This window comes from Argopecten irradians, chromosome 12, assembly GCF_041381155.1.
Source record: "Argopecten irradians isolate NY chromosome 12, Ai_NY, whole genome shotgun sequence".
NCBI lineage: Eukaryota > Metazoa > Mollusca > Bivalvia > Pectinida > Pectinidae > Argopecten > Argopecten irradians.
Window position 1 is genome coordinate 21,589,623 of NC_091145.1, and position 26,984 is coordinate 21,616,606.

Below are 26,984 nucleotides of genomic sequence, written 5' to 3' on the forward strand. Positions count from 1 at the left end.
TATGATTTAGTATCGTCAACGTTGAGGAAAATTATCCAAGCGTGAAGATACGGCACCAATAATGCATTCATTTAGAGTTTCATTATTCATCATGCGGAGAAATGATATACACATTGTGAAGACGTGACATCAAATAAAACTATCAGTGTATCTTTACTAAATATAAACGAAATCGAATCGCCAAACCCGTTACACGGTACATGTAGTACATATAGAGCAATTATATAAATAAATAAACACACGACCAACGTCTAACACAATAGAGATAAAATAAATCATTTATTTCATTTTCTGATTGTATAGAAGTAATGGCGGCGTATTTTGTGTCGTTTAATGGTAATAATTTTCCTACATTTCCACCATCATTATAGCCACATACTCGTTTAAACTGTTTTCCAATGAAGTAGTTGCTTTTCAAATTCTATAAATACAACATATTGATTCCCCCCTTAACGGATCGCTAATGCACGGAGACCAGGTAAATATTTAAATAGGGTTACAAAATCGAAGAGCTAGCCATATATGACGATACCAAACTTTAAGTCTTAATGTGCACGAGAGAGATAGGTATCGGCATTAAAAAACATCATAGTGGCGTCAAAACATGCAATATCTTACTTGGTTGACGCATACAAACAATATGCAGGTTTTTGTTATGGTGGTAGAAAGCAGCAGTCTTTGGCTTCTAACACGTTCTTGACAAAAAGGTCTAGATGTGGAGGGTCACTGACCAATATCAGAAACACTAACGAAGGTTTAAGACCAATATCCGAAACACTAACAAATGTTTACGACCAACATCAGAAACAATAACCAAGGTTAATGACCAATATCAGAAACACTAACCAAGGTTAATGACCAATATCAGAAACACTAACCAATATCAATGACCAAATCAGAAACACAAAGCAAGGTTAATGACCAATATCAGAAACACTAACCAATGTTTACGACCAACATCAGAAACAATAACCAAGGCTATGACCAATATCAGAAACACTAACCAAGTTTAATAACTAATATCGGAAAGACCGAAACACTAGCCAAGATCAATGACGAATATCAGACACACTAACAAAGGTTAATGCCAAACATCAGAAACACTAACAAAGGTTAATGCCAAATATCAGAAACACTAACCAAGGTTAATGACCAATATCATAAACACTAACCACGGTTAATGACCAATATTAGAAACACTAACCAACGTTAACGAACAATATCAGAAACACTAACCAAGATCAATGACCAATATCAGAAACACTAACCAAGGTTAATGACCAATATCAGAAACATTAACCAAGGTTAATGACCAATATCAGAAACCCTAACCAAGGTTAATGACCAATATCAGAAAAATTAACCAAGGTTAATGACCAATATCAGAAACATTAAATGACCAATATCAGAAACCCTAACCAAGGTTAATGACCAATATTAGAAACACTAACCAATGTTAACGAACAATATCAGAAACACTAACCAAGATCAATGACCAATATCACAAACATTAACCACGGTTAATGACCAATATTAGAAACACTAAACATGGTCAATTACCAATATCAGAAACACTAACCAAGGTTAATGACCAATATCAGAAACATTAACCAAGGTTAATGACCAATATCAGAAACCCTAACCAAGGTTAATGACCAATATCAGAAAAATTAACCAAGGTTAATGACCAATATCAGAAACACTAACTAAGGTTAATGACCAATATCAGAAACACTAACAAAGGTTAATGACCAATATCAGAAACACTTACCAAGATCAAGTTCAGTGACTAACATCAGAAACCAATAAGTCAACGAGGTAACGATGCTTGACAATAAGGTATCAGTAATGTTTTAAGAACTAAGCTTTACTTAAATCTTTCCCAGACAATGTGTTACATAAGACTATCCTCATCTTTGAAATGTTTTATACAAGTGGGCCAAAATGCCATTGATAATTACCTATGCGCTTGAATGTACGGTTGGTGAGTGTAAGAAAAGTATAGTGTTACTGACTGCCATATATTAGAGACAATTAACGAGACAATACAGACGGAACTATCCAAAACATTCCAGATTAGGATGTAAACACATTGCCTCATGAAAAACGTTCAATATATCTGTCATTATTGATCTTTTTGTTGAGAGCCAGATTGCCATATTTATTTAAGCAATAAACAGTTACCACACTCTCTATTTAGCTTAGGTGAAATACAAAACCCCATTCAGTAACTTAAAATCAAAACTAGCTCAGGAATAAATATTGCATTAACACTTATCTAAATGGTGACAAACACATCTCAACCAACTATCCATATGATTGTGTGCATTTAAAGCACCATTGATGCAGAATGCAAATTGCAAATTGCCAATAGCTTGGGGATTATTACTTTTGTATTGATGATAAATATCGCTTATTCGAAAAGTCGAGATTTTTTTTTATAGAATTTGTCAAAAAAACAATGTGTTTCCATTTATATATTGTATACAAATATAATTCAGTATTAATATGACAGACAGATATTTCATATATGCAGCATCAATGTGTCAGGCATACATTTCAAGTGCTTTAAAAAAAAAAAAAAAAAAAAAGATCATTGAATGCCATTAGAATTGGACGTGATAAGCTGCAGAACAGGTAGAGCATAACTATAATCCAACCAGCAGCAATGTTGGCAGACACAAATCAATAACACGCTAAAGTTGTAGACAATGAAATTTATATCAAACCTCCATTAAAATCGTTAACGTGATTTAGTCATATATATGTATTAACCAGAACGAATAAAAAGGTTCTGTATTGACCATATAGTCTGATTTTCAAATAAGAAATAAACTTGAAAATGACTCAAGGATGTCTGTAGCATATTTATACATGTCAGATTTGATTCATTCACTGTTACTTCATGATACCTAAAGGAATTCAAATAAATATAGGAACGCGGTTCAAAATGTTAAAAAATCGAAGCGGACAGTTTATTAGAAAACTTTATTGTATTAGTGAACTCTTACCCTCGTTTTGTATTGCGTATTGATATCCTAGTTTACATGACCTTGATTCTAAATAGGCAACTCTGACTCTGAATCTTCTCTATTTCACCGCATATACTCTTAGTCTAACTATCATAATGTAACTTTGAAAGATTTCGTAAAATGTGCAAAGTTGGCTCTTATTTCGGGGTGTGTTTGCTGTTCCTAATACAGTCCTATTTGTTACAATGTAGATTGGAAGTGAAGTCGTAATGGACATCCTAAATTCAAAGTTTTGATTCCTGGTGAAGGCAAGTAAAGGAACAAGGGATCATAAGACATCAATGACATGAGTTGTTATTATAATATTGCATAAAAATAAAATTAATTCTTTTTACAATGTGAACACCTATTGAAATGACCTATGAAGATAATAATGAAAAATAACTTGAAAATTCACCAAGACTCTTTGATATATTTTGAAAAGAAAAATTCTCTTGGTATTAAAATAAATAAATAAATTGCCTTTTTCGGAGTTTATATCTTTTGATGAAAACTTGCAAAATACAATTGTAGCCCAATAGTGCTGAAATAAAACCACCTTAAGTGAAAATCATATCATAACTACTTCCAATTAAAAAAGAAATTGCATAAACCACAAATTAATGTCTTTTGAAATATGTAATATGATAATTTTTCTAATATTTTCCATTTTTATGCAAAGCTAAATTGCTGATACAGTATATTGTATATTTACTACTCTCACCTCTAACAGCAAATATGACTTGATTACTTTTGATTTTACATTCCATAGCACTAAATCCTCTCATTTTAGTAAGTTAAGTTACATCACAACAAATTTAAAGCGAGCTCACAGAACACACCTAATGTAAAGTAATGTGCATGAAAAAATTTATTTATTAATAAATGTAAATAACTATCATATAATCACAACATATATAACCATACTGCAAAATATTTCTGCAACACACAATATAAGGCAGCCACTTCTGTGGCACTTACAATTCTATATCATTATATGTCAAAGTGCATCCTCATTTGAACTATGATTCATGTTAACAATATTTATATGAAATTTTTCAAGATTTTGTATTCAAATAAGAGGATATCAAGTAAAAATTGATACAAATACACAGAGTACACCAAGGTAAAGAGGGATAAAATGCATATGCAAATAAGTGAATTATTAACCGTTATACATGTAGCTGGAGCCATCTGTAGTTATCAAGACTACATTAATTATAAGACAAGTGTGATTTAAAACAACCAAACATTAAATTCCATCAATACAGGCAGCGCACCGTAACTTTTTTTAAATAATTCAAACCTGTATCTGATGTAGACCGATAGATTTATTGATTTAAAAAAAACCTCTATAAAATTTGGTAAGGAATTCTTTCTGTTAATCACCATCATCAAACATCCACGGTTGATTGCACTTTATACTACACTGCACTTATCATGGTCTATGAAGATGGTTAGTAACTGGTCTGTAAGCAGGCTTTTTTCTTTAAATTTTTAGTTGTATGTTAAATTTCCACATTTACCGTATTTGCCGTAATTAGTGTCCAGGGTGCTTAAAAAATGTAACAAATGGGGTGCTTATTACATATCCAAAATGTAAGTTGTGGAGGGAAAAACTTTAACTTAAAAAATTTAACTCTTTCTGTACTCATGACAAATTAATCTGTTATAGTAAACATGCCTATCCTTTGAGACGCATTATTATGTCGTGATTCACATCTAAAAAAGACTCACAACTCCATGTAATATGGGGATTTTACAATGCTGAATATCGTTAAATTCATAGGATGGATGAGGCGTTTATACAACTTCAACTACTTCTTCAGGAAAGAGAAGGGGTGCTAATAACGGCGAATACAGTAGGTTGTTTTTAATTTATTGATAAACTGATTCACTAGTTACTGTATTTCTTTACCGATGTTTAAAATCCATTCCTTTGATACTTCATCAGTGAATATTAATGATATCTAATTAAAACAATGATAAACTCTTATAGATTCATTAGCTACATTTAGGGACACGTTCACCTTGGTCACAGACACACATTTTATTATTGTGAGGGACACATTCACCTTGGTCACAGACACATTTTATTATTGTGAGGGACACATTCACCTTGGTCACAGACACATTTTATTATTGTGAGGGACACATTCACCTTGGTCACAGACACATTTTATTATTGTGAGGGACACATTCACCTTGGTCACAGACACATTTTATTATTGTGAGGGACACATTCACCTTGGTCACAGACACATTTTATTATTGTGAGGGACACATTCACCTTGGTCACAGACACATTTTATTATTGTGAGGGACACATTCACCTTGGTCACAGACACATTTTATTATTGTGAGGGACACATTCACCTTGGTCACAGACACACCTTGGTCACAGACACATTTTATTATTGTGAGGGACACATTCACCTTGGTCACAGACACATTTTATTATTGTTTTAGACACATTTTATTATTGTGAGGGACACATTCACCTTGGTCACAGACACATTTTATTATTGTGAGGGACACATTCACCTTGGTCACAGACACATTTTATTATTGTGAGGGACACATTCACCTTGGTCACAGACACATTTTATTATTGTGAGGGACACATTCACCTTGGTCACAGACACATTTTATTATTGTGAGGGACACATTCACCTTGGTCACAGACACATTTTATTATTGTGAGGGACACATTCACCTTGGTCACAGACACATTTTATTATTGTACAAATTCACCTTGTACAGACAATTTATCAGAATATATGTGAGGACACATCACCTTGGTCACAGACACATTTTTATTATTGTGAGGGACACATTCACCTTGGTCACAGACACATTTTATTATTGTAACTGGTTTGCTTTTCGCTCTGTCTTTGAAGCACAATTCATATACAGTGATGAATTTTGTAAAAGGATATATCCACAATAGAACCACCAAATTGCTCTGTGTATCCAGACTAATAAATCATAACGTCAGTTTTTCTCATTTGCCTTAAAATTTGACTGCAATCAAAAGTTTGCAGTATATGTATTCCTTAAATTTCTAACTATGAAATCATTTACCTTATTTATCAATTGACTATAAATTCATGATAAATAAAGTAATTGTTACTTAAGTATTGATTCACTGATTTTATATTTTTTCATTATTACTTAATTGCACCAATCAAAACTGGATAAATTAATAATATTATCATTAGTGTAATGATTGATTCTGTATAATCTTACATTAATTTTGTGAAACCATTTTGACAAAGAGAGATATAGAGTTTTTTTTAAAGCAATGAAATATTTTTATTTTGAATATACAGTAACATAGACAAGTCATAAGAGTAAACTAACAGATTCATTAACTGTATATTAACAAATATCTGAAACCCAAACCATACAAATGCAAGTACATTGTCAAAACAGCACATATCTATTAAACAATGAATCCACATGAAACAAAGTTTTGATATAAAAGCTACAGAAGTATTATATTACTATATCATATTATTATTATCATACTAAAATATAAAAAACCCCAGAAATAATGAAGTGAATATCAATGGCAAAATATTTTTTGATACCTAGATACATGAACAAGATTTATTTCATTTTATGATTTTAGGACAAGACTTTTATATACATGTTCGTTAATTATACTTGTTGGTTTTCAGGCATCCTCTTGATAGATTACCGAGATACAATCTTATTCAGGATAAAGGTGATTTCTAACCTCTTAGATCATAATGAATCAAATCCTCCTCACACATTCTGATCTGTCAGAGTATAGCCACTCCACCAATACCAATAGTGAACGTTAGTAACTCAATGTCAAAAGGGAAGTAATTCTGACAGATCGAAATGTGACCATATATTGGTGAATTAAAGATATATATGAACGATGATACAAAGGCAATTATATTAACTTATGAAAATACGATAAACTCACAATGAAATTCATATTTAAATCATGCACTTCTACTTATCAGTAAAGAAATATACCGTAAGTCAATAAATTAAGCAAAATAGAGAACAATAAATAAAGCAATACAGCAATGTATCAAGAAAGCTTTTAAAAACAAGACATTATTACAGTGGGTTAGTTATAATGCAAGACCAACACATTATTAAAGAATCAACTTTCATCTCATCACATTCCATCAAACAACTTTCATCTCATCACATTCTTTCAAACAACTTCCGTCTGATCACATTCTATCAAACATCTTCCATCTCATCACATTCTTTCAAACAACTTCCATCTCATCACATTCTATCAAACAACTTTCACTCAATCATGTATACACCAATATTTAAACACTATATAACATCTACTGATACAATAGTTTGTATACAATATTATGAGAATAGCACCAATAGAGATCCCTAAACCAAACATTTAACACATAACCTGTTCACACACTGATGTACCTAATCCTGTAACTGTTGTATAACTGAAGTAATCTCCCTCTGAAAATACTTATTATAAAGTCTTTTCCTAAATTCTGAATTCATACCTCTGTATATGGTATGTATATCACACACTATGCTATATTACCATCAAGGTTTTTATGCAGGTCTTTTTTTTTTAAAACAATATTTGCTAAAATAAGAAAATCCAATATCTGTGACTGCAAATTTCATGATCTTGCTAAGTATGTATGCATGATTTCACAAAGCAGACAAATTATTCTTTCAGCGGAATTTGACACATGTAAAGCACTGATTCAAACAATCCCTTTGCATTTTTTGATATTTGAAGCTTTAATTTTTTCCACATCACATTGCATTTTATGTATTATGATCTAAGATCAAATATGAATACCCAGAAATTCATCATGTATTTGATTATGCATTTCAGATTGTTGACTCAAAAGTTTTCTAATGAAATCTCTATGAAAGATTCATGTTAATGAATTTCTTTTCCTTAAGAAGAAACACCTTTAAATGTACAATCTGCTCACAAGGGGAGGTAACTCTGGGTAACAGGAAAGTCAGTAAGCACTACCAAGAGAGTGAAGAAAGTAGGTCCACTCTAACCTGTGCAATGTGTTACAGATATTTTAGATTTTTCTTGTGTATAATATATTTTTTGAGATGACATTGTAAATATTTATGAATAATACTCATTTGTTTTCTATAATACAAATGTATACCTACGCACAATACAGATCATCCTTGACACTGTAGGGGTTACTATCACCGACGTCATATCCACCCCTGGACTATCTCATAGTAAAACTGGAGGCAACAGAGTCGACACAAGTGATTTGATCCTTTAATGTACAGCAAAAGAATCAAATAACGGTAAACTGTGGTTGACTGTGTGGCTTTGAAGTGGAGTGTTGCTCTCTCTGAAATCGTCAAAGGAAGTATTTGCATACCTTGTTCAGTTTTTTTTCTTTTGAACTGCCTCCAGTTTTACTATAAAACCCCTGGAGTATTGAGGATGAATACAGATGAGCTGCTAACATAACCATAGCTAGGCCAGTGTAGTTATCAGTTATCAGACGTTCTGAGCTTGGACAATTCAGATGTTATTAGATTTGAGCGTGAAGTTCAGCAAAGATTAATGGAATATCTTAAAGCCCTTCTAGTGTTTGTACACAATCAGAACAAGTGTATGTTTCAATTTGAGATCAACTGCATCTCCATAATTCAAAATAATATCAATCCAAGTTTACCTTTTAAAGCCTTTCCAACAGGGTTGTAACATGCTCTGATTAACATCAGTGAGTAAATCACACAACACTATGTGTACAGTACATGTGGGGTGATTACATTTTGACTAGGAAATCAAAGACTCTTCAAGTCTTTGGACAAAAATTTCTGAGAGTGACATGCCATATCAGTTTTCCATTATGAGACGACCAGTGTGGATTGCTTCCGTAAGTTCAATCATAACAGCATAGGAAGTGTCCATCGATAAAGTTTATAACAGCCGAGCCCCATGGCTCCTACCAAGGATATTCTGAAAGCCCAGCCAAATGTCTTCCAGATGATAGACATAGGCTGATCAGGGACACTGTAAGGAAAAAATATTGAAAAATGTAAGATATCAACCTCAATATGCTGAATGGGTATACACTTTTTTTTCATTTCAAAATATTTTATTAAATCATTTGATTTAATAGGGATTGGGCAGCAGGCTATGCCTATATAAGCCCTCTCCCTGAATATACACTTCAAGGAAAGTAATCTGATCTCAGTTTCAAGAACATTCCAAAACTTATAGAATTTCCTCCACTTTCTGATATGAAAGCAAACTTCAGTTAAGAGGAAAATCTGGAGTTAAGGAATAAGTTCTGTTACACTTTCCTCTAGGAACTTAGTTTAAAGTTAAGGAATAAGTTCTGTAATGTTTTCCGCTAGGAATTTAGTTTAAAGTTAAGGAATAAGTTCTGCAATGCTTCCCTCTAGGAATTTTGTTTAAAGTTAAGGAATAAGTTCTGTTACGCTTTCCTCCAGAAATTTAGTTTAAAGTTAAGGAATAAGTTCTGTAAGTTTAAAGTTAAGGAATAAGTTCTGTAATGTTTTCCTCTAGGAATTTAGTTTAAAGTTAAAGAATAAGTTCGATAACACTTTCCTCTAGGAATTTAGTTTAAAGTTAAGGAATAAGTTCTGTTACGCTTCCCTCTAGGAATTTAGTTTAAAGTTAAGGAATAAGTTCTGTAATGCTTTCCTCTAGGAATTTAGTTTAAAGTTAAGGAATAAGTTCTGTAATCTGTAACTATTTCCTTTAGGAATTTAGTTTAAAGTTAAGAAATAAGTTCTGTATCTTTTTCCTCTAGGAATTTAGTTTAAAGTTACGGAATAAGTTCTGTAATGCTTTCCTCTAGGAATTTTGTTTAAAGTTAAGGAATAAGTTCTGTTACGCTTTACTCTAGGAATTTAGTTTAAAGTTAAGGAATAAGTTCTGTTACGCTTTCCTCTAGGAATTTAGTTTAAAGTTAAGGAATAAGTTCTGTAATGCTTTCCTCTAGGAATTTAGTTTAAAGTTAAGGAATAAGTTCTGTAACGCTTTCCTCTAGGAATTTAGTTTAAAGTTAAAGAATAAGTTCTGTAACGCTTTCCTCTAGGAATTTAGTTTAAAGTTAAGGAATAAGTTCTGTAATGCTTTCCTCTAGGAATTTAGTTTAAAGTTAAGGAATAAGTTCTGTAATGCTTTCCTCTAGGAATTTAGTTTAAAGTTAAGGAATAAGTTCTGTAATGCTTTCCTCTAGGAATTTAGTTTAAAGTTACGGAATAAGTTCTGTAACGCTTTCCTCTAGGAATTTAGTTTAAAGTTAAGGAATAGGTTCTGTAATGCTGTAATGCTTTCCTCTAGGAATTTAGTTTAAAGTTCAGGAATTTCCCTTATTCAAGGAATGTTCATGAAACTGTGCCTGTTTTCGCAGATAGTTTATAATACATTATCCTTGGTCTAGAGGTTGTTTTCTACTCTGTTGTATTCCTTAAAAGGACAATTCAGAAATTGAGTACATTAAAATTTGCACATATTTCGGAAACAAACCAGTTCTAATGGAAAAAAGATTAGTTGGTTTTACTGTGATAAAGCCCACTGTAGTGAAATCTATGTGAAATGTTCAAACTCGCTTACTGTCCGCCATTACACATAGTGGTTGGATGTTTTGTATGCTGAACCCTGGCCCTTGTCAGTTTAGTAAAGAATTTTTTGCCTAGAACTACTCCAATCGCTCTTACAGTAGTGTGTTTGCCTTATTAGATGCATGTTCTTGTCTAAAAATAATTTCATCAACTCTACAATGGTTATGTATTTCATTTGTTTTTCATGCGTGACTTTGGCTCGAGTATGGGTACAGCGTACATATTGTACCTGCTTAATCGTATTGATCAACGATTTGGAATTTCAAAGGTATCAATCAAAATACTTAACAATGTGTCAATATTTCTTGTTATATGTTTCATAAAGAACGTAGGACAATATATTTATGTCATATTTTCATTCGTGGTTATGTAACAGAATTAGCCTCATTGAATTGTCCCTTTAATTTGTAGGTACATATGTGATATGAACGCTGATGAATGAACAAAAACTTATTTCTATTGGATTAAACTAGTATTTGCTGATATGCTTTTGTTTTATTTTTGAAAATGGCTATGGTCATTTAATGGCGTGACAGATTTTGTTAAAGTGAATAGTCGGGCAAAGGAAGGCTTAAGTCGGTTAAAATGGTGTTAATATATCCAGTATAATTTCTTATAAAATAGGAAAATAAAATATCCTGTCAAAATCGCTCTGAACGCGAGGAAATTAATTTATAGTAAAGGAATCCTAAAACGTCCTCCCGGCTACCTATATACGTGTTGACATTCCCACACAGCCTCGCTTTCAGAATTTATTTTTAGAACAGTGGTAAATTTACATGGGGCTTTCCATAATTTCAATGGTCTAAACTGGACAAAGTAGGCACAATTTGATCGTCATTTTGATATGTAAGGACTTTTGGAAAGTCAATGAACGCATTTATACTGGTTTTCATTGCCCGACTATGCACTTTAATAATGCAAACCCCACAGTACTCTATACAAATTGCCCAATAAGCCCTAATACTGCTGAACATGTACAGTGTATATGATTATAATAGGAAGCTCTGTGTGACTTACGTAGTGATTTCTTTAAGGTTGTGTCTGTACTGTTCCCAGTTAGCTATAATACCAGGTACATGGCCTATCCCCACCACACCGACCACTACTACAGGGTGAACTGAAATATAGAATATACGGAATACTTCATATGTATACTTCATACATAAACATATACTACCACCACAGGGTGAGCTGTAATATAGAATATACGGAATACTTCATATGTATACTTCATACATAAACATATACCACTACAGGGTGAGCTGAAATATAGAATATATGGAATACTTCATATGTATACTTCTTACATAAACATAATTCCTGATGAAAGGTCTTCATCAAACCTGTTTTTCTCTCATTACATGGTTAGAAACATTTTATATCAAAGCCCTATAATAAAACAAGATACATTTTTATCATAATCTCAATAAATTTATATGATTGTTCTTCCTGTATTACCTGAATCGTTCTCATTGCCGCGTTTCCGCTGATAGTCTCGAAAAGTGACTGCAGCATTCTTCAAGCTAAATGCCAGGTAGGTGTCCCTCTCCTCAACCACAACCTTGGCAAGGGCAGGGAACTCACCAGCCATGTCCTTTAGCATCTGTTCTAGAAGGTCTCTGTCCTTACATTTCTCTATATCCTCTTTACTGGAAACAAAGATAGCTACATTAAATTACTATTAACAGTTCTACTACCAATGTTAACTAACGAGTTCTAAACACAACAAAATACTGGTAATCAGAAATTATTTGTTATAAAGTGGGAAGCAAGGAGTTACTTGCATATTCTTTTTCATACCAAAAAACATATTCAACTAGAGGGAGTTATCTCCCCCTCCTTTCTTATACAAACATTAGTTGTGTTGCTACGTAACCAATATGGTTAATGATTCATTATAAACATGTATATTACGATAATATGCATATTACAGAGTTATCTCACTTGTAGCTATAGGTATTGATTGACATAATTAGAGCAAAAATTACATTTTTTAATAATAGGATGTTACACTCATAGAAATATGACTATTAGGATCTTTCCCTACCTAGAGGGTGTAACAACAAAATCACAACCTGTGGGGTAATTCATGAACGTCCAACCTGAGGCTTGCCAAGGGTAAGACATTTAGGAATTCCCCGAGGGTTGTGATTTTGTTGTCACACCTTCATATTAGGGAATGATTCTTTTTCTCCCACATACAAAAAAAAGAGAAGAGATAATAGCCAAAACAGAAGCATTTTCACTTTGACCTGAACATGGTTCTGTCCACTGCACGTCAATATTGATGACGTCATCAACAATGCACGCCACGGTTACACCACATGAAGTCATGAGGTCATATAATTGTCTACAGGTTCAAAAGGTTAGCACACACAATCTGTCATACCCTAGGGGTTGACAAAGAAATCTCTCACGGCTAAATTCTGTGACAAATAAGTGAAATTTGGGAGAAATAACAATCATTACCTACCTGCAAGGCCAATATATATGTTACTCTGTGCTACGCAAATACTGAATATTTGAAATATAAAATATAGAAAATATAGTTTTACTCCACAGGAATTATCTCCTCATTAAAACCACTTTACTGACCTAAATTTATAATCTATACAGAAAAGTAGGTGCCACACCAGTCTGAGTTTCTGCCAGAAGGAGAGGGAGGCGAGGACGCGTCTCATAGTGATCTGAATAGGACGGTCTCCTAACTTGATCATCTTACACACCTGTACCTTCTTGGCCTGAGAATACAGAAGCAGTTAACAAACTTTTATAAATGACACAGAATGCACATACATGTATTCAATCTGAGATTTTTTCCATCAAAGTGAGATGTAATTTTCTAGATATCATCTATGATAAAAAATAATACTGCTTTACATCAGGAAATAGGTACATTTAAAATAAAATGACATTTCTAAAAAATTTCTTTAGGAATACATTCTCTAGCAAATCAATTTAAAGAAAGGCCACAAGACTATTCTTCATATTTTCTGTTGAACAATTAGTAGTCTTGTGATGATAATTGATTCCTTCCATACAAAACTGTCTCTTTTTCATGCTACTCCACAGACTAACCTCTCTGAATGCCTGGCGGAATTCCCCTCCAGGAGCCATACCCAGCTCCTTGGCGATGTGCGCAGACATCCTGAGTAGCAGGAGGTAGGCTATACCCTGTACATATCCTATCTGTAACAAATATAGTTTATCCAACATTTATTTTAAAGGGTAACATAGCTCAAATATGCAATAATTATAGACATGAAAAAATTGTCCCTGAAAAATGAAATTCATTCATTATAGGTATCTACAGGAATGTCCTGGACAATTTTCTTTACTTGGAATCTTATTTATTTATTATTATATTTATTTTCACTATTTTTTGGATGATCCTGAGAATTACCATAAAAGTGGGGAGGCAGGATTTTGAAATATCATTTTTTATAATATGCTTTTCAAAGTTCAGAAAAATTCAACATCAAAAGGTTATACATATAATTTTAAAGTCTTAAAAACAAGAGCCTGAAAAGTGTCCTTTACCTTACTGATGGTTTCTTTGATTTTCTGGAAGTTGATGTTCTTTGCTTCCTCTAATAGCAGTTTTTCATCTAGATGCAGCATGTGTACGCGACTATCACACAGCTCCACAATGACAACATCTGGCTGGGTCTTCTGTATAGTCTGACAAAGGAATAGGTAATGTTATCATACCAACACATGGATCAGATCCACATTTATATCAGATAACTCTTGATTTTCCACTAGCTACTACATGTATATAGCTATAGACATGGTTACCAGATCAAGAAACAATTTTAGGCTTAAGTTTTGACTGAGCCAGTCAGAAATGATGTTACTTTTTGTAAAGTCATCCTTGATTGGATAACTCTAAACTTAAGACAGTTTTGGACTTAAAATTGTTTCATTATCCTGTGGCCTGGAGATCTTTGGTAGGTTGATAATTTTAATACCAAGCTGTTTTTTTCTATCTTTGTATTCTTTGGAAACACAAAGTCAATTTTAATATGATTTTAGGCAAAGCCTATCTGAGAGTGCAGTAGATAATCCATTCTTTTGTTCGTTTTTTTTTTAACTGTTAATGAATCACAAGCAAATTTGTGGAATTTCCATCCCCCGCTTTTAGGCAGAAAATGACTTTTTGCAATTAAAGAAAGGGCCATAACTCTGCTAATTAAGATCTGCCAAAAGTGGCGATCAAATTTGGCTAAGCCCTTAAGGCATTTAACTTTGTTACCAAGTTTTAAGAATATTAGTTTTTAAGATGCTCTACTGCCAACAGAGCATAAATGATATTCATCATTTGAACAATAATTGGTGTTTAATCGTGTATGTAAATGTCTAATTAACACCAAAAATAATACAAGATAAGATAATTTATTTTGCCTTTGGTGCAAGGGCAATCAGTACTTCATTCCATATAGAATATAGTGCTACAGATTTTTTTCGGGATGCCATTAAACACTTTTTTATATTTTTAACTTGAGGTAAAATTAGAAGCTCAACCTTTTCAATGGTGGTAATGGTGTAAAGTAACTTTTGTAACTGAAGAAAAATACCAAATCGTCTGCTTATGTTTTTGATAGAGAAAAAATACCATTTGTCAGCAGTGGAGCATCTTTAACATTAGTTAGTTATTACACACAAACTGCAGAAAAATGACATTTGTAGTAAATTAAAGGGCCATAACTCTGATAAATAATATCCGCTGCAAGAGTTCATCAAACCTGGCCAGGCACTTAAGGAATTCAACAATATTTATTACAGTTATTGTATGGAAGTGGCAGAAATTGACTTTTTTATTTAAGCAAAGGGCCATTACTCCACTAAATAAGGTCTATTGAAAGTCGCAATCAAACTTGGCAGAGTCCTTAAGGCATTTAACCTTGTCACCAAGTTTGAAAAAAATTGGTTTACATTTGTTACAGTTTGTTGCACGGAAATGAAGTGTTACAGATAGACAGACAGATGGATGGAAAGACGGACAAACCCAAATTAATATCCCCCGTTTAGGAGAAAGTGGGGGATAAAAAATATGCCAGGTAAATAAAGGATTTCTAACTGCGAAAGAGTAATCTCCCCTTACCCATCAATCTTATTGATGTTGACACATGTTTTGTTCTTATTGCTTATTGTGTGCGCTGACTAACTGTACTGTTAGAAACAATTTATATAATTATTAATTATCATATTAAAGATGCTCCATCGCTGACAAATGGTATTTTTTCACTATTAAAAACAGGAGCAGACGATTTAGTATTTTTCTTCAGTTACAAAAGTTACTTACTTTACACCATTACCACCATTGAAAAGTTTGAGCTTCTAATTTTACTTCAAGTTAAAAATATAAAAAAATAATTAATTGCATCCCGAAAAAATTCCGTGCCACTTTATCCTATATGGAATGAAGTCCTGATTGCGCATACACCAAAGGCGAAGTAAATTATTTTATATTATTTTTGTGTTGATTATACATATATATACACGATTAAACACCAATTATTGTTCAAATGATGAATATCATTTATGCTCTGTCGGCGGTGGAGCATCTTTAATCATATAGCTTTGCTGAATTACTGGCATTGAGTTTATAACAAGAAAAACATTATTGAACACAGGATGCTTCTACTTTCACTTTCTGCAAAAATATGTGACTGATCATTCTGAAATGAACCCGCTTTGCCGCATTTTGTTGAACATTTCTTTCTCTTTTTTTTTTTAAATGTGTGATAAAAAGGTTATGATATGTCAATTTTGATATCGCACCCTTTATCAGCCCTTGACCTGATATCAGCCCTCGGGCCTGCGGCCCTTGGGCTGATATGGCGGTCTCGGGCTGATAAAGGGTGTGATATCATAATTGTCATATAATAACCTCTAAATATTACACGGTTGCCATAGATTGTGTTCCTTATCTAACTGTATCCATCCTCAAACACATGACCCCTTCCACAAATAAAGCTCCCACCACAAATAAGGCATCCCACCCTCCTCCACCTATTTTACAACTTTCCGGAAATTATAATTGTTAGCAAATAAGTTCCTATACAGTTTTTTTTATCATTCATTCGAAGAGGGATTGTCTGCAAATTAGACCACCCCCCCCCCCCACACACACAGCTATTTTTCTGTACTTTCGATAATTGTAAGCTTGCTGTCCTTCGTTTGTTAGCCAATTTAAGAGCAATGCCTGTCGTATTATAACTTTTTCATCATCTGAACTCAAATATCATGGGAGTAATCCTTACCTCAGCTACGTCTGCTTGGCTCTCATGACTGAAATGGGCCGTACCGACCAGGTAGACTTTCATCTCCGTGTTGTTAGACAGGATAGTGACAGTACCAGGGAGTGAAGGATTGGGATCTCTACTGGCTCGGATTGCTTCATCTTCATCATTGTCCTCAATGTCACTCTCATCTCCGGTATCCTCTCCCTCATCATCTTCATCGTCATCATCTGTTGATAATTATTCACTTGTCGTATTACATCCTTAAGTTTAAAAAAAATGGTGTCAGGTTTTCTAGTATTGGTGACTGTATGATATTATAATGTATACATACTAATCTTAATTTCAAAGATTCTGAAAAAAATGAATATAGATTCAAGATTTATGATGATGGACATGCAATAATATGGCAGGTTTAGGATAGACATACAGATACATGTATTACCGTAAATTGGGATATTTTGGATGTGGTCACATTTTGGCTTACTTGGCGCCGCTAAAATTTAACACACCAAAATTTGGCTATGTATTCATGTGTATATAACGGTCAATACATCTACATGCCATTTATTCAGTATGTGAACACATACTCTCCGGTTTATTGCTCGATCACGTTACATTAAGGTATGTGCTGGCAACCAAAAACACAATGTTACCTGTGCGAGTCTTTCTTGTGTGCAAACATGTAAATTAACAGATGTGTGACTATTAATCTATATCTTCTATTGAAGACCATTATTTCAAAGGATTGTCTTTGTATTGCTAAGGTTCTCAAAACTAATCACGTCGGTTTTTCATTGTTACAGGATCTATGTGCATAGGCATAGTAATTCTTCACAATGTTTTTCTTTTATCAAATCAACTTATGCTCCAGAATTTTACATGGCATAGGGCAACTCAAAATTTAAACGCACCAAAATTTAACCACCCTATTTTGATACAAAATTGCCAAATTTTCACGACGCCAAAATATCCCCATTTACGGTAAATGAACATGTTCATAATTTGGAAAAGCTTCCCAGTATTGGTAATACCGCATTTGACCCCCTTTCCTATAAGCACCCCTCTTCTTTATCGAGGCCTCATTTTCACTGACCCGGAATAAATGCAGACTGAATTTTTGCAAAAAGATTTTTTTAAAGCTATAATAGTTTTTGTAATAATTTAATGGAAAGCTAAGAAAAAATTAGTTCTATTTAGCATCACCTTATTTTTTAAAATTTTTCAAGCATCCTGGGTGCTTAGTGAGTCAAATACAGTATACATATATATTTATCCATCAACATCTAATTCATGAGCAGATTTATTCATGAAATTTAATCAATTATAAAGAAAGACTTATGGAGACATTTATCAATAAACATACTCTCACTGGTATGGCATGGTATCCCGATTCTATATTAAACTTTCAAAATTTTACACAAAATTGCTTTTAAGTATGAAGCAGAAGAATTCCTAAGCTGTTCTAGTTGGATCATATGAGTATTTTTAAACAACAATGACACTGCCATTACAACATCAAACAGATTTGTGATCAAGATTACCAACAGATGTGTATATACACAAATATAAACATCACACATATATAGCATCAATTTATGAAATGCAGCGCATGTGAACAACTTGGATTTACCTGTAGTGACATTCTATCTTGTAATATTTGTAAAATTTCTATCATGTATGACACTTGTACAAGGAAGTTGTAACTATGGTAAATGTCATATCCGAAATTACAGGTAACATATGATATTTATATATACATTGCACAGATTTTTAAGTTTCTTTAGTTTCTCCTACTCAAAAATGAATGACATGTAATTAGACCTTAGTGGTAATAAGAATACCTGGGTAATACTTTTTGGTAATTTTCAGTAAGGTTTAAATATAACAGCACATGTGTATATACTGTACTTACTTGTCTTGCATAAAAGTACAGCTTGTAATCAATAACCATTCAATTACATACAATTCAGCCATTATCTCTCTTGAGTAATATGTGTTTTTTTTTTTTTTTTTTTTTTGTAGCCTTTGTTTCATATCCTATTTTAGTCAAAATCTGTTAAGAATGTGCCAGGTTTATGAGGTGGAGAAAAGTCAGTGAGTCCAGAGAACAATGAAAACAAGCGCAAGAGGCCCATGGGCCTAAACGGCCATCTGACTATACAGCATAGTCATTTAAAGATTTTAGCCTAAATGACTCCTGTGACATTGAATGAAGATCAAGGTAATTCATTTGAACAAACTTGGTAGCCCTTCATCTCAGCATGTCACAGACCCAATATCAGGTCTCTAAGACCTCTTAGTTATTCACAAGAAGTCATTTTAAGATTTTAGCAATTTTGATCCCTGCAATCTTGAATGCAGATCAAGGTCATTTTTTTTTAATAAGTATGGTAGCCCTTCATCCCAGCATATCACTGGCCCAATATCAGGTCTCTAGGCCTCTTAGTTATTCACAAGAAGTTATTTCAAGATTCTAGCCTAGTTGATCCCTGTGACCTTAGATGAAGGTCAAGGTTATTCATTTGAACAAACTTGGTAGCCCTTCATCCCAGCATGCTGTAAGCCCAATATGAGTATCCTGGGCCTTCTGGTTCTTGAGAAGAAGTTGTTTAAAGATTTTAGCCTATTTCACCCCTGTGGCCTTGAATGAAGGTCAAGGTCAATCATTTGAACAACCTTGGTAGCCCTTCATCCCAGCATGCTGCAAGCCCAATATGAGTATCCTGGGCCTTACAGTTCTTGAGAAGAATTTGCTTAAAGATAAAAGCTTTTATGACCCTTGTGACATTGAATGAAGGTCATAGTCTTTCATTTGAACAAACTTTGTTGCCCTTCATCCCAGCATGCTGAAGACCCAATATGAGTATCCTGGGTCTTTTGGTTCTTGAGGAGAAGTTGTTTAAAAGATTTTAGCCTATTTGACCCCTGTGACCTTGAATGAAGGTCAAGGTCATTCATTTGAACAAACTTGGTAGCCCTTCATACAGGCATGCTACAGGCTTAATATGAGTACCATGAGCCTTTCGGTTCTTGAGAAGAAGTTGTTTAAAGATCTTAGCCTATTAGACCCCTGTGACCTCGAATATCTTAGCCTATTAGACCCCTGTGACCTCGAATGAAGGTCAAGGTCATTCATTTGAACAAGCTTGATAGCCCTTCACCCCATCATGCTACAAGCCAAATATCAGAACCTTGGGCCTTCTGGTTCTTGAGAAGAAGTTGTTTAAAGATTTTAACCTTTTTGACTCCTGTGACCTTGAATGAAGATCAAGGTCATTCATTTGAACAAACTTGATAGCTATTTGTTCCAGCATGTCACAGGCCTAATATCTGGTCTCTAGGCCTCTAATGTATTCACAAGAAGTTGTTTAAAGGATTTTAGCCTATTTGAACCCTGTGACCTTGAATGAAGGTCAAGGTCATTCATTTGACCAAAATTGGTAGCCCTCCATCCCAGCATGCTACAGGCCTAATAACAGTACCCTGGGCCTTCTGGTTCTTGAGAAGAAGTTGTTTAAAGATTTTAGCCTATTTGATCCCTGTGACCTTGAATGAAGGTCAATGTCATTTATTTTAACGAACTTGGTAGCCCTTCATCCCAGCATGCTACAGGCTAATTGTCAGTGCTCTGGGCCTTTCGGTTATTGAAAAGAAGTCGTTTTAATGAAAAGTTTACAGACGGCGCACGGCAGATGGACGGTGCATGATGACAATAGACAAAAAAACAACACTGAACATTATGATTAGTTCCTGGTAACTGCCTCACATGGGCTATGAAGTAACTTCACAATTAATCAATAACATCTGGCTGGTATTTGATAGCATTCTTGGAAGTCGGTACAAAAATACTTCCTGGAGTGTTATTTTTACTTTAGGATTTGTTTGTTTGAATTTGTTTTCATACCTATAAAACCTACCAGAATATAAATTTGGCTTCTTTGTTTAGAAAAGATGTTGCAGATTTAGCAGCGAAGGGAAGCTGGAGTTATCAAGAAAAACATTATAATCTTGAATATGAATGTCATGACCAGTAATTGTCCATTACATGTGTCACTAACTTTTAATTGTAACCCAAAGAGTAGTGATCCCTTGTTTGCTAGAGGACCTTTTAAAACAACTCAGTCAATGAAACCTTATATATAATCTATGGTTTTTCTAAATATTTGACAGGTTACTACAATACACATGTACAAGAACCAGTATGTTCTTGAGAATACTACATATATCTGACCTTCGAGGTCTGACAACTCGCTTTCCATTGCATCTTCTGATTCCTGGGGAACAGGATTTGTGTCAATTTCTTGTTTTGATCCCTCCTCATTACTGATATTAGGAACAACTGATGTATCCTTTGTTATATCTCCAACAGGATCAGCATCTCCTTGTGCAGCTGTCACTCTTTCTGGTACAGCTATAATAAATAGAAAATATCAATGACACTGAATATTGTACTTGGTATATTGTACATGAAGTCACTTCAACAGTTTTGAACTGTTTTCAACATGACCACTCCAACAGTTGACTTGTCTCAATATTACAAGAAAAAGTATATAAACATTATTTAAAATTGATGATTTAACCGAGAAATCAGTCTATACTAAGTATGTATCATCAGGACCTTTTCTCTTGTGCATTTTCAGTCTGTGACATTAATTTTTTTCGCTGCTAGTCATTTGGACTATTAAACCCAAAACTTTTACTAGTCCAACTATTTAATCACTAGTTCAAATTAGATGTACAGCCGTTTAGGCGTTTTGCTTCAGCACTTCAGTGATCAGTTTAGGATGTTTGATCCAAATTACAGTCTGGATGCATTTGTGGATGCAAGTTCACACAAAATGATGCATCCGGACTGAAATAATCACATACAGAACGCACTCAAAATATGTTGCAATTGACCATCGCTCTTGTAATAGTATTTACGAAATTTTATCAGGTGGGGAGCCACTAGTTCATTACAATTGGTACTATTCCAGTCATAAAATTACTAGTCGTGGGCATTGAACTAGTGCTTAAAGTTGCAGACTGCATTTTGGAGCCAAATATTTTGCCCACTTAGGCATGCACCATTCGGAAATGGCCATATATTTATTTATAATAAATATTTTGCTAAGTACATATATATGTTACATTCAAATTAATTTTGCAGATTCTCCTGTTCAAGCTTTTGTACACGTGGTATCAAAATATCCTGATGAAACATTATACACACCAGCACAATCACTTATCAAGTACAAACTACATAATAAAGTCAAAATCAATACCATTAAATTGGTGCCTTGAAAGTAGAAACAAGGATTCTCTTATGTTTTTATATTTCCATTACATCTTAAATTAGAGTTGTTGTCTTCTCTAAATCGAAGGTTTAAAATGATTTCACATATTGAAAAGTATATATACAAAATGTACATGTAATACAGTATGCATAACAAGCAATATTTAATAACAATCTGTAATGAGAATAACATCCTAACTTCAGCTAATATATCTGTAGTAGTGTAAATCCTGTTAGCCAGGTATATTATGTAAGTGCTTGCGATTTGGGTTGTGAAGGGAAGTGTCATACTGTGCCAGCATCAGGATGGTCAGCTAGGTCAGACATCCCACTGGGTCAAGATAAGGCTTGACACTCTACCTCTATGAATAGTTGTTTTTGTTTAGTAGATTAAATGTACTATTTCTAATTAGTAATAACTATTTAGAGAATAAGATAGATATCAGCTGAAAGAGTAAGTTATACAGTTTATGAAGATGTTTTTATTATCTTAAACAATGCGGTAGCTTGAGCACTGTATTAGTTTATATGTCATTTGAGGTATGTAAAAGTAATTAATGAGTAAATTAAGTAAATAGGATGTGTTTAAAGTAAAACTAAATTGATATGGTTATAATCTAGATAATGTGTTCTAGGGATGATAGTTTATAGATTTTAAATATCATTATTGGTTTTGTCAGGAATTAGGTTTAAAGTTTAATAAGAAACACAGTGTTGTGGATTCTGGGGTCAGCCTGGGTTTTAGTAGGTAGCCTTAGGGGGTGACTTCTCTGAGGGTCACCAGGAACTTATATATATGTAAATTTAGGTGTGGCAAGTCAGTAAGAACAGAAGAGTCAGTAAGAGCAGTAAGAGCTAGAGCAATAAGAGCAGGAAGAGCAGTAAGAGCAGAGAGTAAGAACAGAGAATTGGAGCTAAGAGATACAAAACAGAAGAGAGAGAAACCTTTGAGTATAAGAGATATTTAGATATTGTGAACGTATTGTGAACTGGATTTATAGATGTTGAATGGAAAATAAAACAAAAATGGAAAAGAACAAAAGTCTCCAGTGATCCGTTACAACATATCCTTCCACAAATTCGTAGATTATAAAATACATTGTCAGTCATGTACATAAACTCTGGAATGACCATAATGGCATATTCTTATCAATCAGAAATGTCTAAATCGTACTGACAGAGTAAAATGAAGAGAACAAATAAGAATGCCATTGTAGTTGATGAACATCTTTTTCAGTAGTCAGTGACAGTTCTACTTGATTCAAATGATTTTGTTAGCATATATAGTTAACCATTGTCATAGATCAATGGGGAAAGTATGAAAATCTATTTTTTAGTACAAATATCTACCGGGTAACTTGTTAACAAATAAATAATGAAGGATTAAATAAATTCAGCAATTATTATTTTCTAACATTCTACTAAAAATCATAAATGGTATACAATATTGTATATCAATCAACCAATATATAAAGTACATGCAAATGTACTTGACAATCTTCACACTCCTGTGCAAATATATACTAAAAAAAGATAAACTTTATAAAATTATTACGAAACAAGTTATTCAACTTATGCAAATCACTCTTAATGGCCGGAATGTAAGAGTGCGAGGGGTCTTAATGTGGGAGGAAACCAGAGTGCCCGAAAAAAACCCGTTGGATCAGGCAGATGTCCCCTAACCTTTTCACGACCTTGCCGGGAATTGAACCCCGGCAGTGATCCCCGGCCGGCTAGGTGAAAAACCACTACACCACCCATATACTCATCACTTGCATTTGACAAACCACAGTAGATTGACATTTATTGATATAGAGTCTTAAACTCCTGTGGACATTCCGACAAACATATGTGCTATATCAGTCACACTATATGTAACTATCAACAAAAAGATTTGACCCCAATATTGTTAGTATTTGTAGATGTAGTTGAAATAAAGTTACATAAAAGAATATTTATATTGATTTCTTAATAATTTTGATACAGCAGTTAATGAAAGTCGACAGTTGTAAACATGCCTTTATTCTAAACTGGTCGCCATAAAAGTTAGGATTAATGCTAAACGGAAGTCGGAAAGTTCATGACCCATTCTCGGTAGAGTTCGGACAGACCTTACATAGATAGTGTAGTCATATGACGTTTAAGGCAATGATGTTACAATGTCGGCTAACTTTGGCTTAAAATTGTTTTACTAAATGGGACCAGCCTAATAATGATCAATATTTATTTGATTTTTTTTATCAAAAGTTTCCTTATTATTATCTCTCAATTAGACTTAAATTTAGTCCGGACTGTGCATGATTTAAAACAGGATTTTTTTCAAAATTATTCTAAATCATGAAATAAATACGACAGATATGGATATTGGGACTTAAATCCTAGGTGAGGCTACTGTTCACATTTTTTTCACACAAGGTGCATTTTAACTCATGCCTACAGATCTAGATGTGATGTATCTTTTGTATTGTACTGTATACATGTACAGTACAATAATACATAGTATAGGGATATTTTTTTATATATTCATTCTCTATATTATTGATAGAACGTCGAACTCCTGTGGTATATCCAACATTTTTTTTTTAAATATTCCTCTACACAGTATATTTTACTATCAATCTACAGTAACTGCTAGTCATTTTCCTTGTATATGTATCTACAGTGTAACTTTGAAGGTCTATACAAATGATTGATAGGCAGTATGGCTATAGGCCTACAATTTAGTGTTAAATCAGCCATAACGTTCACCTGCTGCCTATATAGCTGCCTGTCAATCATCGGTCTGCTTTCGGTGCCTGAATAGACTAATTATAAAATAGAACAGAATAAAATGGTAAATAAGAGAATAATATCTTATGGACTTTTAACCTTATATAACTCCCAAACAAATGTTTAATAGGTTGTTATAACCCCGTTAAATATTTTAACCGACCCATGTCCTACAAAAATGTCGGCCTGTTTCACTTTCAGTGTAACGTTAAGTATTCCAGATCAGTGCCAGATGGTCTAATATTTTCCAACATTCTGTCAATGTATATGATCTAACATCAAATCTTTCATATAAATCCAAGTACAATGAAACATGATATTACCAATTTAAAGGTTAAATATGTTCAGATGATAAAATAACTTACCATGTACCGAGTTTTCAAGTTTAACTCCATCCATAGTTGGGATGTTGCAACATGCGTATGTGTACACATATACCGATGACGTTAACAACAGAAACAGACTAAAATGGAAACCACGATGACGGATATCGATATTCCGACTGTCACCGTAGAGTGTATTGTAACGGTCAGTTACATGTACCGGTAAGTGGGGTTTAAATTGATGTTAAAAAATCATAAAAACTGCACACAACAGAACTTTGTTTTCCTTCTAAATGGTAGTACAAAGTTTCGTAGTAAAACAAGGGAGAATTTATTGAATTCAGTTTCTTAATTGATATCCAAAATTTGATTTTTTGATATCCAAAAATACAATCATTTTTCTTGATACCAGAGATTTAAATAGTACTATTTAAATCTCTGTTGATACCAAGAATTCGAATTTTGGATATCAATACATTATTTTCGGATATCCAAAAATAACAAACATTTCTTGATATCTAAAATTCGAATTCTTGCTAGTCTAAATTATCCGTAATTCGAATTATTGATATCCAAAATTCGAACTCCTTGATATCATTCTTGATGAATCGAAATTTGGATATCAAGAATTCAAATTTTGGATATCAAGAATTAGAATTTTGAATATCCAAAAAGCGGAGAAAACAGTATAACGGCGCCTCTAGCCAGAAATACTCTGGCCCTGATACCAGACGTAGACATTATACATATATATACAGGGTGTCCCAAAAAACACGTCCCGACTTTGACGGGTAATAAATTTTGGAATTCTAAACTTTTTTTGAAAATTTAAAATAATCTGGAAAGCAGGAGTATCCAAATTTAACTTAATTGGGTAAAAATGTACAGATTACATTGTCATTATGTGTGATTACGTCATAATAGAAATGATGACATCATCGATGATGTCACATTTTGATGACTTTCTAGCACCATGAAAATTCAGGCTGAAGTTATTAAAATCTACAATGCGGTCGGAAAATCCCCTACTTTAGTAAATGAAATGTTATGAAAATGTCACCCAACTATGTTGTTCATCTCCAGGAAGCAGATTTACAGAATTGTGAGGTGGTGAGGAATTTCAGGGACCGAATGCCTCATGTCATCGAAAAGAAGGGCGGACACCTCGCGCCCTTTCTTTAACTGATAGTTATTGATTTTCTGAACAAAATGCAAATTAACGAAATATGACTTTCTCTCGATTTTAAATGTAAGTATTAACAAAAAGATATTTCTCCAGGTTGTTATATATCATTGTACAGAGCAGATCACTACCTTTCTAATGGTATATAGATCAAATTCCTCAGTCTATCAAAACCTTTTTTATAAAGCGTCAAACTCGGGACATGTTTTTTGGGACACCCTGTATATATATAGATGTCTGGTTAGCATACACCAGACATCTCTCTGTTATAATGTCTAAGTCGGTGTCAGGGCCAGAGTATCTCGGGCTACGGTGCCCCATATACAAAGCATGTACATGTATATGTAGTACATAATTGTATATCATGTATTGTACAGTACAATGTACAGTACACTTACAAATACATATATATTTCTCCTGAAATGTAATGTCTAGCTAATACATCTTTTACACTGCTAACACAAATAGTCTACACAAGTATATATTTATTAAAAATATTTTGATATTTTCACTTTACTTGTACCATTAACATATACTGCACTGTATACCATTTGA

At 33.4% G+C, this 26,984-nt stretch overlaps 1 protein-coding gene across 2 annotated transcripts; it reads right to left on the minus strand.

Annotated features, from left to right (window-relative positions):
• Window positions 1-5,484: 5,484 nt before the first annotated feature.
• Window positions 5,485-25,365, minus strand: LOC138336173 (traB domain-containing protein-like). Of its 2 annotated transcripts, XR_011210399.1 has the most exons (10): window positions 25,289-25,365; window positions 21,111-21,290; window positions 16,898-17,106; window positions 14,172-14,312; window positions 13,710-13,820; window positions 13,227-13,372; window positions 12,090-12,280; window positions 11,649-11,748; window positions 5,853-9,045; window positions 5,485-5,727 (listed from the first exon to the last, which is right to left on the minus strand). XR_011210399.1 is itself a non-coding variant. In XM_069285513.1 (9 exons), exons 1-9 carry the CDS (start codon window positions 25,320-25,322, stop codon window positions 8,919-8,921), a joined length of 1,239 nt encoding a protein of 412 aa, XP_069141614.1. In that variant the 5' UTR covers window positions 25,323-25,365; the 3' UTR covers window positions 5,812-8,918. The 2 variants fall into 2 exon arrangements, 1 of the variants encoding a protein (XP_069141614.1); XM_069285513.1 differs by lacking the exon at window positions 5,485-5,727 and having other exon boundaries at window positions 5,812-9,045.
• Between the last annotated feature and the right edge of the window lie 1,619 nt (window positions 25,366-26,984).

Coding starts and splice junctions, on each gene's coding strand:
- LOC138336173 (XM_069285513.1), bottom strand. CDS start 25,322: ATGGATGGAGTTAAACTTGAAAACTCGGTACATG. Junction 21,291..25,288: donor ACTTGAAAACTCGGTACATG/GTAAGTTATTTT, acceptor TATTTATTATAG/CTGTACCAGAAAGAGTGACA. Junction 13,373..13,709: donor TCCGCCAGGCATTCAGAGAG/GTTAGTCTGTGG, acceptor CTGTATTCTCAG/GCCAAGAAGGTACAGGTGTG.